This window comes from Arvicola amphibius, chromosome 6 (assembly GCF_903992535.2).
Source record: "Arvicola amphibius chromosome 6, mArvAmp1.2, whole genome shotgun sequence".
Lineage (NCBI taxonomy): Eukaryota > Metazoa > Chordata > Mammalia > Rodentia > Cricetidae > Arvicola > Arvicola amphibius.
The window spans coordinates 90940502-90956298 of record NC_052052.2 but is presented as its reverse complement, the minus strand read 5'-3'; the positions used below and the strand labels follow the sequence as shown (position 1 = coordinate 90956298).

The 15797-nt window shown below is 39.7% G+C and overlaps 1 protein-coding gene across 1 annotated transcript in view; it reads left to right on the top strand.

The window, feature by feature from the left end:
* Positions 1-14099, top strand: part of Gpr158 (G protein-coupled receptor 158) — a 337333-nt gene extending 323234 nt beyond the window's left edge. Inside the window, exons 9-11 of the mRNA XM_038333736.1 lie at positions 6762-6867; positions 9739-9885; positions 10851-14099. Coding sequence (XP_038189664.1) covers positions 6762-6867; positions 9739-9885; positions 10851-12326 — 1729 coding nt within the window. The 3' untranslated portion in view covers positions 12327-14099. The remainder of the gene's footprint in view (positions 1-6761; positions 6868-9738; positions 9886-10850) is intronic.
* The last annotated feature ends 1698 nt before the right edge of the window (positions 14100-15797 follow it).

The following is a 15797-nucleotide window of genomic DNA, read 5'->3' as shown; positions in this document are numbered from 1 at the left end:
TGAAAGGATGAGGGTTCATTCCCCTGCTGACATCCATACTTCCCTGGAGTTGGAGAGGACCAGGAGGCTGGGGAAGGTGTGGCAGTTTCTCTGTGTGACTGGCTCTCAGAAAATATTGACTTCTACCTTTAGAAACCGGTAATGCCAGAGAGCAGTTGGGATTCCAGGCAGATACTTAAACTTTTACACAAAAAAAAGGAGGTTATCTGTCATCGAGTAGCCCTGGAAACCCCATAAGGTTAGGAGTCGGGAAACTGGCCCAGTTTTGTCTTGCCTAATCTCAAGAGATGGAGAAATAAAGATAGGCAGAAAATAGAAGGTGTTGGAAATTTGAGAAGAAGAAGAAGAGAGTATGGCATTAAAAGTAAAATAAGGGAGGGAGACTTTTTAAATCCATCAGGACTAGAGTCCCCAGATCTGACAGAGAATGACCTGGGTTTAGAGTGTGCCAAAAGACAGAAGACCTTGTTATGGTCCTATGGAATAAAACTCAAGATTACCTTCCAAGCAAAGTCACTTTTGTTACTAGTCTCCAGAAGGTCAAGAGTATAAGTTTTAAGATTTAGCAAGCTTGCTTTTCTGTAACCAACTACTGTTGAAGGAGGGAGGGCTGGCTTTTGGTTCCAGTCACCTGGCTAGCTTAACCCTTGAATTAATCATACAGAAACTTTATTCATTTAAATACTGCCTGGCCAATTAGTTCTAGCCTCTTATTGGCTAACTCTTACATCTTGATCCAACCCATTTCTAATAATCGTATGTCACCACGAGGTCGTGATTTACCAAAAAGATTCAGCATGTCTGACCTGGCAGTTCCTTGGTGGCTCTCTCACCCAGCTTTCTTCCTCCCAGAACTCAGTTCTCTCTCCCTGCCTACATAAGTGTTGCCCTATCAAAAGGCCAAGGCAGTTTTTTTATTCAATCAATGAAAGCAACACGTAGACAGAAGAACCCCCTACACCATTTCCCTTTTTCTGTTTAGACAAAAAAAGAAAGGCTTTCACTTTAACATAGTAAAATTACATATAACAAAACAGTCATCAAGCAAGAAATATAATTACAATATTTATATTTACTTTTTTTCTTTTATCATAACTATAACTATAACTATAACTATAAATTCTTCAACTCCATTAAAGACTCCAGAAGGATATAATATTACCTAAGTAAACAGGAAGTACATTGTAAGCAACTTCCAAAACTCTAGAATTTACAGAGACATCTCATTGCCTGCAAGTCACCCAAAGGTATTCTGTACTGTTGGGGCATCCATATTCAGCCTACAGATCCATAATATCCAGCAGACTTTTCCATGAAGCAGGAAATTTCAATGACAGTTCAGTCACTTTCTTCTGTATCCTGCAGAATGTCTCACAGACTCTTTCATGAATCAGGAACCCAGAAGGAACATCTCACCTTTAGGCAAGTTCAGCAGTCCTCTCTCTGTGGGTCCTTTATGTCCAGTTTATGCAACAGTCCAGGGAAGAGCAGTTTCTTGCCCAAATGGCTATCAAACTCCATAAGGAGCCTCTTTGATGCCCATCTTCCTCTTGAAGTAGATTGGTGCTGCCAGGAGCAGACGTGTCTCATTGTCATGAAAAACCCTAAGTTATTAAAACATTAAAAGCCATATTCTGTAGTCTTTGAAAGATATCTTTGAAAGGCATTTCAAAGAATGCCTATCTAACTGAAATATATCTCTATATATCTAGAAAATCTAACTAACAGGACTACAAGCTTGAGTATTATTGAAAACCTATATTTCCTAATTATACATTTTTAAGTGAACTACACAATCACAATACCTTAATCAAGATCAGAAATACATATACATATAACAAAATTAGCCTTAAACTTGTATCAATAAATCAAGATTTATACCAATGCAAATTATTCACATCTATATCGTACCCCCTTTAAATGTAAAGGAATATTTATAAACAATATTTGTGAATATGTGCATAGTTTTTTTCTCTCCAAACTGCTTCATGCTGTATAGGGGTGCTATTAATCAGGTCTTTTATGGTGTGTCCTGTATGCTAGGTTCATCTCAGTCAGCAGTTGAGCAAAGTAAGCTTTGAGGGTGTTCACAGCAATCTTTAAGGAGGGTGTGGTCTATCATACCATATTAGTCTAGAAGCAATCCACAGGGTCTCATCTTCAGTGAAAACAAAAGAAGAACCTCTTTTCCACAGCATCATATCCTTAGACCCAAATTCTAAAGTCAAGATACTTTTATAATATACATGCTGGATTAGCTTAGCAGCCCATACAATGAAAAGTCTCTGTACTTAACTCCTTCACAGTCCAAAAAAAAAAAAAAATCAAAGAAAACACAATAATACACAAAATCCAGACTCTCTGTGAACTTTCCAGTTTTATGTGGCTTTTTTTACTCTATTACTTTACTCTGTCTTGTTAAAGACTTTACCTTTTAGTAGGCATTGACTTTATTTTATGACTCTCTATACTCTTTTTTCATTTCTCTCCCAAGCCTATGTACATTTATACAATGCTGCGACCCATTTAAAGGTCTTTTGTGTCTGAATCTTTCTTATTGCGATATCTTTAATTCTCTACTGTCTTGAAGAGTTTAAAATGCTAAGCAGCTTGGTTGCAGCTGTTCTGGATGTTGGCTCTATCTCTCTCCAATTTCAAAATGGTGGACATACCATTTTTGCTAGCTCTGTGGCCACCAGGCAGGAGCCGCACTCAGCACTTTAACGCTGAGAATGAGGGTGCAGCACATACACTCTTTTTATCTGAGCTACAGCCAAATCTGCCATGCAGAACACTACACAGCCTGGAAACACCTCTGTGTCTGGCAGTGGGAATCTGCCATGCTCTCCCACCTGCCCAAGCCTGATCCTGCCTTCTGGCAGGAAGAGCTGAGCCATGAGCATGATCTCAGATACTTTCCTCCTGACCCCAAGTGGGAACACAAACACCTGGGCCCACAAATGCTCCATAGCTGGAGTTTACACCGGTGGCATGGCTCAGGAAGCCTCATTTTAAAATGGTGCAGCTTTTTCATTGCTGATTCAGGAAAATCTCTCTGCAGCATGTCACCAGCAAACAGCAAAAAGCTGCGTTAAATTCTGTTTTTTTTCTGTGTTTAAAATTAAGCTCTCAGGTTTTTAAGTGGATTGAGTCCATCACGTTGGGCGCCAAACTGTAGTAGGAGGTAACAGGCTGCGACCCGCCACCTGGCTAGCTTACACCCGAAATAACCACACAGAAATTGTATTAATTAAATTACTGCCTGGCCCATTATCTCTAGCCTATTATTGGCTAAATCTCACATCTTGATTCAACCCATTTCTAATAATCTGTAAAACACCACGAGGTCATGGCTTACCAGGAAAGATTCTAACCACCGTCAGTCTCAGGCAGGAGCTTTATGGTGTCTGCCACTCTGCTCTTCTTCCCAGCATTCAGTTCGGTCTTCCCCAACTACCTACCCTATCAAAAGGCCAAGGCAGTTTCTTTATTCAACCAATGAAAGCAACAGATAAACAGAAGGACCTCCTACACCAAACTACAAGTCAAATGTTCTGTTCAGAAGCCACATAGCTAAAAGCCTCCAAGGAAGCCCCTTGTGGGTGATTTATCAGCCCCGTTATTCTCACAATGGTACCAAGGAGTGAAAAAGCTTATTACCCTACAATAAGCTGCCAGAATTCAGAGAAACAAATTGCCCAAATTAAAAAGTTCAAAGAAGTTGTATAAATGTACCTGTGTGCTTTAGATGTTCTCTGGTTGGTCCCATACTAAATATGATTTTTAATGGATTTGGAAATGGAAATTCACCCAGGTCCTTTCATCAACAGACAACTATATTGGTTTTTTTTTTGATAAAATTTCAGATATTTTAGTAAAAAGGCAGCATATAGTCACTACTGAAAAATCATAAAACAGTTAGGAAAGAAGCAAACCACTCATTCATCCTCCAAAGATAAGCACTGTTAACAGTAGTGCATTCCTTTGGATATTTTTATGTATGTGTGTGCCTTTGAAACATTAAAAATTTGAAAATCTGTATTGCCAGAAAGGAAAAATGAATAAAAATTTAGTTTCACACAGTAGGTCTACAGAAAGTAATAGAAATATTTTAAAATTAAATATTTTCCAAACCTACTTACACATGGAATCAGTAATTCTGAAGCTTATAAAGACCCAGAAAAAGAAGCAATAGCAATAATTTTAAATCAACAAAATCCACTTGTGTCTTTTTTCCTTGAATGAAATCTGTTGACTAAGGTTCTAGAAATAGGGAGACACGTATGACACACGTGTTCTTGCTTGTGGCTTCACATGTGACATTTTATGTATGTGTATATAGTACATGTGTATGAAAATTTACCATACGTATATTTACTGTCATTCTTATGTAACTGGGATATTATACAAAAGCAAACCAAAATCAAAGAACTCTGAAGAAGTAAATGATCAAAGGCCTTTCTCCCAGCCTGCTCTAATCCTTCACTGACTTTTAGAGAGAGCACAAAGAAACCCTTTAGGAATCTGCAAGATTTTTTGTTTGCTTTATTTTTGAACACACATTCTCAAATATTGCAATGCTCCTGGATTTTCAGTCTATTTTTGCAAAGCTAAAACACCGATTTAAAACTGAAGCTTCAAAACAACTGCTTTAAAACCACTTTTCTCAAGATATTTCCAGCCAGAGCTGCAACCAGGCAGCAATTTAAGGCTGATTAAATTGAAAGTAATTAATGTCAGCATTATTTCAAAGTAATTTTCAGAAGGTCACAATTTTTACTTAAAGTGTGTGGAACCACTCCCCCTAGATGTAGGAGGCAACTTCCTATGGAGATCACATACTTGTGTTGGCATAGGAGAAAGAATTTTCCCTACAAGAGGGTGCTTGCAGACACAAATCCATTTTCATTCCTGAGCCTTTCTCTGCCAAGATTTGTAATGACCACTAAGTAACTGTGTTTGTATCATTTTTTAGGGCACACCATTCATATATATCCGTGTGTGTGTGTGTGTGTGTGTGTGTGTGTGTGTGTGAATGTAAATGCATGTGTTGTGCATGCTTCAGAGACTGTCATCTGTTGCTCAGTATGGCAGTCCCATCACAACGGTTTAAGAAAATTTCACATGAGTTGAGGAAACAGATCATGCCATAAAGTTTATTGCCCTTGAATACAGTATATGTTAAAAACATTCAAAGCCTAGGGAAGTCCACTTTTCCCCACAAAGGAACTAGAGAAGGTGGCAGTCTAGAACAGCTATTTGACATGTGGGCTGTCATCAAAGTTCTGCACATTCACATATGCTGTGAGTCTTTTTTCACATCTCCAGAATAGTGGGGAAATCGCCTTCCATTTTGCATGACCCCAAGCTTCTATCTCAGCTCAGTGTTCTAAAGGAGGGAGGAGTGAAATGAGGGCGCAAAACCCTTGGCAACACTCTTGCTTTACACATTACTAAAGTTATAATGAATGTGGTACCTTGCAAACTTTAAATTTAGTTTGGTCAAGTTCATCCATTACTATGTTTGCTCTGTAATTATAACGTGAACCCTCGGGAGAGATGTTTCAGTAGTTAAGAGCACTTGCCATTCTTCCTGAGGAGCAGGGCTGTTTCCAGCATCCACACTGAGTAGTTACAGCTGCCCTGTAATTCCAGCTCTAGGGGAATCCAGTGGATTCCTTCTGGGTTCCACACATTCCTGCACGCATATGCCATTACTCACAAACAGACTCACACATATACATAATTAACAATTAAGTAAACCTTAATAATGTGAAATTTATTAGTATGTTAACTTTTCAAATTTTATGTTATATGACATTGGAACAAAATTCTAATTCTTCAACTTCTAAAGCAGTAAAATAGCATATTGAGCATTGGGAAATATACAGTGTATGGGGAAGTTAAAAGCGGGTTATAATTACAATAAAACATTTATAAATACAGCCCCTAGTTTTGGCATGGGGATGAGTCCTTTTAAATGGTGCTCTCCTTGTGCGTTCACCTGTGGACTGACAGGAATTCCAGAGCAGACCAGTAGTAAATCCTCTTCGTCAGCTTGAAGAAGGTCTTTATGAAAACTTCGATTGGAGATTATTCTAAATACTGTAAATTATTTAAGACAACTTGACAATTCTTGAACACACCAAAGCTTTATTCTAAAAGGTTCCTCTTGCTGGGCATCCTGCTCCGAGGTGAAGCGCACAGCACCACGACGTGAGAATGAAAACAAACACGAGGACGTCTCCAGCATCGTAGCATAGCTGCTTGTCTACTGCATCACTTACTGTTTTGAGTTTTTTAGACTATTCACAAAGACAAATAAGTAAATAATTAACTATTCTTTCCCTCCTTCATTTCAACTGATGTTTTTAAAACAAATAATGTTAAAATAAAATATTCAAATGTGACATGCAACTAAATTTACCCGAACTACCATCTTTAGCTTCTTTTTTGAACCCATATGCATTCTTGACTTTGTAGAATTGATGTATATATGTATATTATATCAATAAATGTTAACATAAAAGTATTAGTATGGTCTATATGTAGGTACAACCTTAAATAATAACTTTAATAATAACTTAAATAATAACTGCCAACCTAAAAGTCATTTACACCTTTTTTTGTGATGAAAATACATGTATAGAAGCAACCATTTTGTATCTCTAAGTACATGGAGTGGAAATGTCTGCAAACGTGCTGGATTTTGAAGCCGAAATCTCTACCTTGACTGCTAACGTGGAGACCTCTCCTTTCAGATTCGTGCTGGCCTCGAGACTTCAGTCTGACTGGATGCTGATGCTCTATTTTGCACACACTCACTTGACGGTGACAGTCACCATTGGGCTGCTTTTGATCCCAAAGGTATTTATCCAGTATTGTGTTTGTTCTTGCTGGGCAACTGTCTGAGGCACATGGAGTTTTTACTTCTCTTAAAAGTACCCATAACTATGGACAAAGGGAGTGTGGGGATTTGCTTGATGCTCCAAAAGTTGCCTCTAACATTTCTCCCCAGAAAAGTGAGTGTCTGTTTCTTTTGGAAATTATTAAACATCCTAAATAAAATGTAAGGACCTTAATTTATACCAGATTCCACTATTTCTCTTAGTCCCTTTCCAAATATTTTTATTTCTACTTCACTCTTAGTCATTATGACTTATTCAAAGTAACTCTTGCTGAAGCTGGCAATATTAACAAAGTTGTTTTACTTTTACTTTTGGTTGTGAGCCTAGCCCTTAACGGCTGGGCAATCTTTCCTAACCACCAACGATTTTTAAGGAACTGCCAAGCTAAACAACTTCTCTATATCTGCCTTCAGAGGATATTTTTGTCAAAATTTCAGAGAATTTTTGCATAATAAAAATTAGTGAGTGTGATATTATATAGAGAGGAACCTCTATAGTGGCATATTCGGTTGCGATTTGCATAGGATTAACGGGGAAGTGAACTCAGCCATTGTAGATTCTGAATGGTTCTTCACCTTTACCTGGCTGTGTATTGTAACACTGGCCAAGATTCTGATCTGAGTTTCAGTTTCCTCAGAAGTAAAACTTAGAATAAAATAAGATGACTTTGGAGTTTGGGCTAAGAGTAGATTATACAAGTTAGAGCATTGTAATTATCATCACAACTATTCTGATGTTTACAGAGAAACCTTGTATCACAGCAGCTAAACCCAGAGTTGTGATTTCTTGTCTTTCATACCTGGTTTCATCTCACTTATCACATATAACCAATAGGTTCAATCTGATTGAAAAGACTAAACAATTACAAACAGTAAAATATCAGTTTTTCTGCCTCCCCGAGTAGTGCTAACTGATCACAATGTTTCCAGAGGTTACTTTGCTACTGTAGTTTATCTAAGCTCTTTAAAACTTTGTAATACAAATTACATATTTATTAGGTAAATAGAAACTCTGACTGTTCCTTCTTAAATTATTGCTGAACTACAAAGAGAATTTAAATCTAATGTTCATGCAAAATCCTTATTCATGAATGCTCACAGCACTATTATTCTTAAAAATCTACATGTTCGTCAGCTGATAAATACATATCTTTATAATGGGAGCTATTTGTTAATAAAATGCATTTAATGCAGGCTAAGGAAATCATCAGTCAGTAAAGCACTTGTTGTGCAACCATGAGAACTTTTTTTTTTTCCTTTCTTTTTCTTTTTCTTTTTTTCTTTCTTTCTTTTTTTTTTTTTTTTTTTTTTTTTTTTTTTTGGTTTACAGTCCCAAGCCATAGTCTGCTGCAACCAAGGGGAAGTTGAGCAAGAACTTAAGTGGGTGTTCACATCACATCCATAGTCACAAGCAGAGAAAAATGGGTGTTAGTACTGATCTGCTTGATTGCTTCATCTAACATTGTTTCATCTTAAATAGTTCAGGCCCCAGTGCCTAGGGGATGGTGACAGCCACAGTAGTAGAAGCCTTCCTACTACAATTAACAACCAAGACGGACTTACACAGACATGATGAGTCAACCTGGTAAAGACAACTACTCAACTGAGACTCCTTTCCTGAGTGATTCTAAATTGTTGCAAGTTGACATTAAAAAAAGCAGCACAGTTGACTAAGCTAGTCATTTAATGAAAACTGCCTTTGCGTCATAAAAGAAATGATCTATTAAATTTTAAGTAGAAATGCATTCTGAAAATTACCCAAGATTAAAGTCCCAATTAATGCTGAACACACAGTTGATTGTGCACAAACCCAAGTTCCGTTTTGCTTTCCTTTGCATCAGTGCTATCACCCATGGTGACAGTTGACCAAGTCTGGTGGAGCCAGCTCTCTGCAGGATCTACTAATTTTTAAAGAAATGTTTGAACTATTGTTAATCTGGGGCATGAGAATCTATGTTTTCTAAACTGTTATCTCAACTTTCATAAAGCATTGTCTCCTTATCGTATAAGGCGTGACTAGATTGTTCTTTCTTTCCTGCCTTCTGTCACTCACCCAACCCACTCTTCCTGACTTCGATACCTAAGGAAAACGCAGACAAGCACACAAAACCAAACAACAGCACGTGAGCAAAAACAAAATGTGAGAAAGGGGAAGCTTGATTAAAAATGATGTGCTTGAGGCAAAAACTGTAGTATCAGTTAAATCTTCCACTTTAATTTAAATACCAATGAGTGAGATGCCATTAAGCAAGATGATACCGTGCTCTATAGGAGTCCCATGTCTTAGCCAAGAGTTCATTGACGGCCAAAGTGTGACTTGGATCACATAGCCTGTCCACCGGGTTTTAGCTAAAACCACATGCCTAGCTGAAAAGTCACATCCCTGTCTCTAGGGTAATTATCTGTATAGATGAATAGATTCTCACTGAAGTAGAAGTTATTATATTATATACTATATCCAAATAGTTTTCATCCATACATAAGTACATCAAATTTCTTCTCCTATGGAGGCATTCTTATAATTCTTCTACCTATTTTTTTTTCAAAGAGCAAATATATTATGGAAAATGAGTAAAACCTAACCCTGGAATCCTAAGGAAGAAACAAGGGTAGTGTTGAGGTGGAAGAGTGAACGGAGTGATGTTGCCTTACAGTCAGCTCTAGCACATCCTGGGGAAAGCAAACCACAATCATAACCACAAACCATTGCTAAGTGTTGAGTGGGTGAATCCATCTAGATGAAGAAACTAAGTTAGCATAGAACCTTAGAAGATGATGCGCTGTCTAACAATGGGTTGATGGCTACAGTTCACACTGAATATCTATTGCAGTTTTCACATTCAAGCAATAATCCCCGTGATGACATTGCTACAGAAGCATATGAAGATGAGTTGGACATGGGTCGTTCTGGATCCTACCTGAACAGCAGTATCAATTCAGCCTGGAGTGAACACAGCCTAGATCCAGAAGACATACGGGTAAGGCCAGAGGGACCTTTTTTTTCCTATGTCAGATCAACTTATGCGAGCCATACAGACAAGTGTGTGTGGACTGGGACATATATGTGGGCTCAGGTTTCTGTCTGCTTTGAAGAAAAAGAGAATATACGTTTGTGAGCCTGAAGGCATCTGGGAAGTAAGACTGCAGTGTAGAATCATGGTATAATTGTGCTTCACAAAACTGCCTCAGCAGCCGGGTGGTGGTGACGCACGCCTTTAATCCCAGCACTTGGGAGGCAGAGGCAGGCAGATCTCTATGAGTCTGAGGCCAGGCTGGTCTATGAAAGCTAGATCCAGTACAGGCTCCAAAGCCACAGAGAAACCCTGCCTCAAAAAAACAAAACCAACCAACGAAACAAAAAAACAAAACAAAAAAAAAAAAAAAAAAAAAAAAACCTGCCCTGGCTCTCACACCTGCCTTGGTCACACTTCCTATCTTGATTGGCTTGTTGACATATCATGATTTTAGCAAGGTAACATGCACCTGTGAGCAGAGAGACAGGCTTGTTTAATATAATGTGTGAGAATGGATCAGCCTCTGAAGGCAGATGCTTTGCAGTGCTGTTGCCAGGTCCAGCTCGCACCCGTCACGACTGTATCGATGGCAACGCTGCTCCCAACACCTCACGGGGTTGATGCTCAGCAGCTCTCGGGCATTGGATTTTCTTACAGCCGGGTTCCGTCTTGATCACACAAGTTAAAAATTCTAAGTCTTTGCTCCATGAAGCAAAGTAAAACCTATAAATTTGTGTATTAAAGTTCAAAGTTTGTTTAAGGGAAAAAAATCCAAAATTATTAGGAAGTTAAGAACAAGGAGAAATTGATGGGTGCAGTCATTACAACTGTCTGAGAAAGCTCAATCTAATTTTCATTAGCACCAGTCACGTGTTTTTTGTCACAAAAGCTAAATCTCTGCCTCTTTGAATGTCTTCTTATCCCGACAGGATGAGCTGAAAAAACTCTATGCCCAGTTAGAAGTATACAAGCGCAAGAAAATGATCACAAACAACCCCCACCTACAGAAAAAGCGGTGCTCCAAGAAGGGCTTAGGCCGGTCCATCATGAGGCGTATCACCGAGATCCCAGAGACAGTCAGCAGGCAGTGCTCCAAGGAGGACAAGGAGGGTACGGATCATAGTGCGGCCAAGGGAACAGGCCTTGTCCGGAAGAACCCCGCTGAGTCCTCAGGGAACACAGGGAAACCCAAGGAGGAGTCCCTGAAAAATCGAGTCTTTTCTCTCAAGAAATCCCATAGCACGTATGACCATGTGAGAGACCAAACAGAAGAGTCCAGCAGCCTACCCATGGAGAGCCAGGAGGAGGAAGCCACAGAAAATTCGACCTTGGAGTCCCTGTCAAGTAAAAAACTGACACAAAAGCTCAAAGAAGACAGTGAGGCAGAGTCCACAGAGTCCGTGCCTTTGGTGTGCAAGTCAGCCAGCGCTCACAACCTCAGCTCCGAGAAGAAGCCTGGGCACCCGCGCACGTCCATGTTACAGAAGTCGCTCAGCGTCATTGCAAGTGCCAAGGAGAAGACGCTCGGGCTGGCTGGAAAAAACCAGACTTTAGCTATGGAAGACCGATCTAAGTCCCAGAAACCTCTGACAAAAGATAGAGAGTCAAACAGGAAGTACTCAAATCCGGATAACACAGACACGAAAGATTCCAGCCTCCCAAACTCCAATCATTTGGAGGAGCAAAGAAAGCCTCAGAAATCCGGGATTATGAAACCGCAGAGGGTCAACCTCCCAACTGCCAATTCTGACCTGAGCCCCAGTACCAACCAGATAAAGGACAATTTTGACATTGGAGAAGTGTGCCCTTGGGAGGTTTATGATCTGACCCCTGGTCCTGTGCCTTCAGAACCAAAAGCTCAAAAACACGTATCAATTGCAGCTTCCGAACTGGAACAAAACCCAGTTTCTTCCTTGAAGGAGAAGGCCCACCTCAAGCTTAAGGCAGCTGACAGTCTTCACCAACTTAATCACAAGAGCTTAGACAAGACAGAGGTGTGCCCCTGGGAGAGCCAAGGTCCGTCCCTTTTGGAAGACGAGAATCAGCTGATTTCTAAGACTCCAGTTCTACCCGGGAGAGCTAGGGAGGAGAATGGTAGTGAGCTCTACACAGCTAGTGTGTGTGCTGGGCAATATGAAGAACTGCCCCCCAAAGCCGTGGCATCGAAAGTAGAAAAGGAAAAGCTCAACCAAACGGGAGACCAGGAGAAACAGACATCTGCCTCTGGGGGCACCATTCCTGGCTCCTGTAACTCAAGGAATCACTCGCAGCCACTTTTAACGTCGCGAGCAGAAGTGTGTCCTTGGGAATTTGAGACCCTAGATCAACCAAACGCTGAAAGAAGTGCAGCTTTACCGGCCTCCTCCGCTTTAAGTGCAAATAAGACAGCAGGGCCTCGGAAATAGGAGGTCTTGGGGGCACTTTCAGAGTGCTGCACCTTGGGAAGAAAAAGGGTTCAGCCCCAGTGTGATAGAAAATATACCTGAAAAATTAAAAACTACCAAGAAATTCTTGTCAGCTTGGGGAAATACGGCACACTGTGTGGCGAGGTAAAGTCGTGGGCTGGAGAAGGCTGGAAGCAGCTGTGTGTCACAAGGAGGAAGTCTGGCTCAGTCACGAAAAGTCATTCCCAAAGCAACAGTGGGGAGAGCTTGGATTTCAACCTGTCTCACGGACATTGCCCAGTCAGTCTTTATCCGTGGGATCCTAAGCAAGTTTAACCAGGAGGCGTGGATTTTAAGATAGGGGAAGCTTAGATCTGTGTGACTGGAATTCTAAGTAGCCAATCAAAACACCTACTTTACCTATTTAACCTTGGTAGCACTGCTAACTTAATGCACCCCAATACCTTTTATATAAATGATTGCTCTCATTTTCCTAAAATGTGTGTTTCAGTACATTGTTGTGTCTCATATTCAAGCATTCCAGATTGTGTAATTTTTGCAAATAACTTTGATATTATGTGACACAACACATTTATGCAATCCACAGCTACTCAATTGTCATTGCAAACTACTGAATACCTGCTATCTATCAACCGTAGTTGATTCTTGGAGTACGGTAAGCTTTCTCTGGCTTAGGAAGCCATCACTGTTATGATGCAAACTTTTAGTTTGGACCGTGGTTTCTATAGTGTGAAGTTGGATTTGAATCTATTATTTCCCATCATAGTTTGTTGTAATGTCTTAATTTTTAAAATATAAGTTGAGTTTCTTGTTTGCACTTCTGGTAGGGACTCTGAAGCTTTGTTACTCTTGGAGATCAAGTGGTCCTGCTTCGTCACATGTCTCAGTAAGTTAAGGACAACTTATCCATTGTTTGTTCCAAGTCAGAGCTAGCCCACCCCATACATCGTCCTTTTGAACTCTTTCAGTATTTGGTATTAGCCTTTCCTAAGGCAGAAGCCCAGTGAGGAAACTGTGCTGTGCATTACTACCGATGAAAGAGGGAAACTAGGAATGCCGTGAGAATGAGAGCATACTGCAGGTCCAGGAAATTGCCTTTCACAACAAATACAGAAAGGTAGCTCCTAATAGCACTTTCAAGGGATTATTTTTATAAAGAGAAAAATTAACGATCGCATCAAGATCATTATATGGATATATTTTTATTATGCATACTGAATATATGATATTTTAAATTACCTTAAACTGTTTATTCTCATAAACTTTTATTCATTGCTTCACCTAGGTGTAGAACTTGCTGGGCTCAAATCCCAAAGAGATTTTATAACCTGACTTACTCAAAGCCCATAAGGTATTATGGGCTCTTAATTCTCTCCAGCACCAGAGCTTAGAAGTCTTGTAAACTACCATTGCAAGCCACCTAGCTCAAAATGCAAACATAAGATTTGTTTGGAACCCCCCGAAGCATATCTTCTAGAACATCCTGCATTCCATACTTACCTCCTAGCATGAGCATCCTGAGTTGCTGACTTATCTCTAAGGATGTGATCTTGAAATGAGATTCCAAAGTTCCATCACATTTGATGTAAGGATGAATCACTTACAACTGCATCCCAGGCTTGCATTTCTTCCTTCATAACACTGAACTACTGCTTATTTGGCCAAGACATTTCCAGCCAAAGGAACCATTCTTTCATTTGATGAGCAACGAGGAGAATTTGCCAGGAAAATGGAAGATGGGGAGAAGGAATCAGAAGGTAGATTACAAGGCTGTTTTTATTCTCAGTGGAACATATAAGCAATTATTTGTATCTATCATCAAACTTTTCTCGGTGTTAATTTTTTTTATTCAGGAGTAAGCAAGGCAGAACCATGCAAATTGCCCTCACCCTTTTCTTGCTTCATGCATTACTCAGGTTGGCAGGGTGGGTTTGGAAAGCTATAGAAATTTTATTTTTAACTGCTGCCTTCATTAATTTCTATCATCCCCTCCTTTTCCAACCAAAACCTATCTGCTAGATGACTTTAGAGTGTCTGGAGGAGCATTTGTGAGCTTGGTTTAGAGTTTCTAGACTCATGTACTTGTTTCACTTGTGTCTGAGATCCGTTAGCACTTGATTCACACTGAGAATTACACAGTCAACTGTCACTGATTTTTGCACTTCAGAATGATCCTGCTTCACATGTGGCTTACAGATTTGCCAAATTGTACCTTAGTGACAGTCTGCCCCCACCCCAGATTACTCTCCACTATCACAAATCAGGGCTGACGCCTAGGGTCTTCCCTAGCCTTTCGTCATTGCTTATCACCAGAAGATATTGAACTGTCTCATTGTGGAAGCTTCCCCCCAACCCCCAGCTGAGAACAATAGAAAGTGCATACAATGTGAAGGTCGCACAAACATTTGCTAGGTTGTCCTTTTCAATGCATGTACAGGCTGCATCCTGTCATTGTCTTAAGCCAGGGTTTATAAATAAGTAGATTTATATCAGTCTTAATAGAAGTGTATATTTTATGCAAGAAGTAAATGCTTTACAACATAAATTATTACCCCACCCCTTGTAAGCTTCGGTGGCAATACGGATTGAAACCCGGCAGTTGTCTTGTATTTGCTTCCTAGGTTTCTGCATGCAAGCGGTGATGGGTAGGACTGACAACACACTGCCTTGACCTCTAGCACTTAGCAGCCGAGAGCTGTAGAGTCCACAGAGCTGTAAGTCTCTTCACTTAACCTGTGGTTCTTCTAAAGCTATTATCTGAATCTACAGCATCCCATCATGATATATTTGGTAAATTTATGTTGTGATGTGTTCCAGCATGTAAATAACTATAACTTCTCTGCAATAAAACATTTATACGATAATGATCAGTGTGTTCATCTATCAAAGTTGATTATATTTATTCAACTCATTCAAAGGAATTGCATGTAAATCTGTGCCTTTGGTTCAATGCATGTGTGTGTGTGTGTGTGTGTGTGTGTGTGAGAGAGAGAGAGAGAGAGAGAGAGAGAGAGAGAGAGAGAGAGAGAGAGAGAGAGAGAGAGAGTTTCTTACTGCCTATCTTTGGCAATAAGTAATTAGCCAAGTGTAACTACAGATAAAAAGGTGATTAATTGGTACAAGTAAAACTCATGAGACTAAAGGTTGTGAATTTTAAAAGTTTCTATTATTCAGTTAGACATTTTGTTTATTCAACACACACACCAGTCTGCTAAGCTGTGATGGTATGATGGTAAAGCAAGGTTTCTAATGATATCCAGTAATGCACATACGACACCAGTGGGCATCACTAAGTTAAGGAGTCAGGGAAAGGTCAACCAGAGAATTCAGTTATAAATCCCAGAAAAGCATCAGGAATGAAAGGGATATTGTAAATCTAAGCAGGTAACTGGGCATGGATCTACAAGACGTGTTTCAGTTCAGTACTGCTTCATCCCATTGTTCTGGATGATAATGAAAACTTTTAGCAGG